Raw genomic sequence first — 3,330 nt, 5'->3', positions numbered from 1 at the left:
AGGAGGGGGAGGAGGAGGAGGAGGGGGAGGAGAAGGAGAAGGAGAAGAAGAAGGCAAGGGAGAAGGAGGAGGAGAAGAAGGAAAAGGAGAAGGAGAAGAAGGAGAAGAAGGAGAGAGGGGAGGAGGTGGTGGTTGTAGTGGTGGTGGTGGTGGTATTGGTGGCAGTGGTGGAGGAGGAGGGGGAAGAAGAGGAGGAAGAAGCAAAGAAAGAGGCAGAGGGGGAGGAGGAGGCGGAAGAAGCAGAGAAGAAGGAGGAAGGGGAGGAGGACGACAACGACGACGACGAGAAGAAGGAGGAAGTGGAGGAGGTGGAGGTGGGGGTGGCCAAGAGCAGCGGTCGCGCCACGTCATATTCAGTTTTTCTACGTTTGCTTAGGTAAAGTTAGGTCAGGTTGCGCTGGGATATCTACGGCTTTTGTGCTATTCACTGCAATACGGTGGATTTCTTTGCTCAACTGTGCTCTAGTACATTCTGCTTGTATCTGTGGAGGCCAGCAATGGTGGTTGAGGAGGGAAAGGAGGAGGAGGAGGAGGAGGAGGAGGAGGAGAAGGGAGAGGAAGAGGAAGAGGAAGAGAAAACAGAAACTGACGAAGCGTATAAATTTTTAATCGAGGCGAGATAAGAATAAGGAAAAAAGGGAAAGGATCAAAGGATAGCGAGTAACCTTTGCCCGAAGAAGAAGAAGAAGAAGAAGAAAAAGAAGAAGAAGAAGAAGAAGAAGAAGAAATATAAAAAGAAGAAGAAGAAGAAGAAGAAGAAGAAGAAAAAGAAGAAGAGGAAGAAGAAGAAGAAAAGTAAGGATCAGGGGAAAAATCGGCGAAGCGTAGCGATGGAGTGGAATATCTGATTGCTCGCTTCGCGAGGGAAACCGATCGTAACTGATCCGACTAAAGCACGACCTTGAGCAAAATGATCAAGGGGGCGCTGTTACTACTCTTACTAGTCCTCTTCGGTGCCTTCGATGCTCCTGGCATCGGGAGAGTTCGCGTGAGATATCTAGCGAAGGCTGGTAACACCTGTAACGCTTGTAGAATGCACGAGGAGATCAGAGCCCTCAGCCTCGAAGCCATTAAGGAACAAATTTTGAACAAGTTGGGCCTGAAACAAGCTCCGAACATGACGGGCAGAGCTTTGCCAAGAATTCCGCCGATTTCGAAGTTGATGGATATGTATGGGATGCAAGCGGATCAACCGCAACCGCTCGAGCCCGGTATCTCGCATCACGAGGAGATTGACGAATACGCTGCCAAAACGGAGAGCGTCTTTGCCCTGGCGCAACCTCGTAAGTTATAAATCTTTTTCCGACCTTTTCGACGAGTTGCAAAATTTCTTTTGCTCTTTCCTCGAAACCAATTTACCATTTACCACGCGTAGGAAGAAGGGAAAAAAAAAGAAAGAAAAAGAGCGAGAGAATGAAAGATACATACGTCGTTTTCACTCTACGAAGTTATATCGGAGTTCGTAGTTGCAACGATTACGCGCTGTACACATGTTGCAGCTGGCTGCTGTGTTTTTCCTTGGCAACAGTAACCGAATTAACCTTTCCAACCCAACGAACCGTTCGTTTTGTTGATCCGTGATCGCGTAAGCCGCAATTTGTAACATTGTAGTTTAAATTGAAACGCACTCGGCTGCAATCGTTTGCTTGATTAAACTGAAATACGAAAATTATGTAACTTGCTCGTGAGCTTGCCTATTGAAGATAGTTGACGAGCAAAACTCGTAACGAGATTAGCTTTCTTCGCGTAAAGAGAGACTAGTTGTTGCGCGAATAGTGTCATAACGTTTCGTTCGGTCTAACTAAATTTGCTGTCCGATCGTATCGTTTTCTCTGGTAGAAAAATATTTTTCAGATTTGCTCGCATGCTTCGCCACTACCGCGAGTTCCAATTGGCAGCCCGGGCATCGATTTGAAATTCGATCTTGTCTTTTGGTTTCCAGGGTCGGTCACGGGACGATATTGAAATTTATCGAATTTTTCTCTCTTCTTTTTGTTTTCTTCTCTTTTCTTTTTTGTTTCAGCAGTTTGTAAATCGCAGCTACTTCAGGTGCGAATAAATTTCTCATAGATCTCTTATGCTCAACCGCTTTTCTTATGCTCAACCGCTTTGGTTAAGCGTAAATCGAATTCGGTCATCTTTGCGATCTACATATGTACGTTGTCTTTCTTTTTTTTTTATTTCCTCTCGTTACGATTCCATAATCTACATATACAGAGACGACGACGTCCACTATGCCCGAAGAACAAAGTTGCAAGACAGAAAAGACGGGTTAAGAGTACATAACGCGAGAGATAGAATTTTCGAGACAAAGTTATCTTTAGTTTTCGACGTATAGCACGTAATAGATCTCCCCCCCCCCCCCCCGCGCTTCCTCTCCACGTTTCCCACTTTTTCCCCTCCATCTCTGTCTGCCTCGTCTCGTTTTCGAAAGAAATCCAAGACTTTCTTCGAAAAGCAAAAATCCAATCACGAGAAGCACGAAGCCGATCATTTTCGAGTGATTTTATGGTCGATTGATCTATGACGGTCGTCGTGGTCGGTTGACAGGATTCGCGCGAAACGTAACAGGCTGTGTCTCGCAGCACGTATAATTAGCGAGGTGTCTCGTATCTTGTGATTACAGGTGCTTACGGAGAACTTTTAAGCGTGCCATTATTGTATTATCGCGTAATTATAGAGCGATTGTCGGTAGAAGATCGAGAGAAATGACCCGTTAGCGATACTCGGCTGGCCACCCCGGCTGCTATTATACGACCAAATTTTTGTCCGGATAATCGTAAAAATAAGCTCGTTCGTTTGTTAACCCGTTTATCTGCGATGCACCGTAAAATTCCGTTTCTTCGCTTTTTTTCCCTCTTTTTCTTCTCTCGCGAGCATCATGTGATCAAAGTAGGTGGTCTTTTTAAACGCCATCGATAATCTTCACCGCGAGATCGTAACTATCGGTTTGCCCTTAATCACTATAGGTTTCGATTTAAACACGGTGTAATAATACGTAATGGAATGAGCTCGGAATAACCCGTGGCTCGTAGATTCGGATCTCCTTTTAGATATTCGAAATCTATCGCGAGAAAATATCGTTATGACTAGAAGTATTCGCGTTTTGAAAGTCACGTCCGTGTTTTTGCGTAATCGGTACGATTAGCGGGCGAAACGATCTTAATAAAAGTACATAATCAACCAGCGATAGTCGTATACGTACATGCATACATATATGAATAAGTATGTTGAAATAAAAGTGATACGATAAATGTTCCGAAGCGTGTGACTCGTCTCGCGTGAAAATGCCATTGCCTGGCTCCTCTCTCTCTCTCTCTCTCTCTCTCT

The 3,330-nt window shown here is 45.0% G+C and overlaps 1 protein-coding gene across 1 annotated transcript in view; it reads left to right on the top strand.

Moving 5' to 3' along the window:
- The first annotated feature begins 831 nt into the window (after positions 1-831).
- LOC108555849 (growth/differentiation factor 11) overlaps positions 832-3,330 on the top strand; it is a 12,100-nt gene continuing 9,601 nt past the window's right edge. The window contains exon 1 of the mRNA XM_017911686.1: positions 832-1,283. Within this exon, the coding sequence (XP_017767175.1) occupies positions 911-1,283 (373 nt within the window). The 5' untranslated portion in view covers positions 832-910. The remainder of the gene's footprint in view (positions 1,284-3,330) is intronic.

This window comes from Eufriesea mexicana, unplaced genomic scaffold, assembly GCF_001483705.2.
Source record: "Eufriesea mexicana isolate 0111107269 unplaced genomic scaffold, ASM148370v2 scaffold305, whole genome shotgun sequence".
In the NCBI taxonomy this organism is placed as follows: Eukaryota; Metazoa; Arthropoda; class Insecta; order Hymenoptera; family Apidae; genus Eufriesea; species Eufriesea mexicana.
The sequence above is the reverse complement of the archived record's forward strand: the minus strand, read 5'-3'. Positions and strand labels throughout refer to the sequence as shown.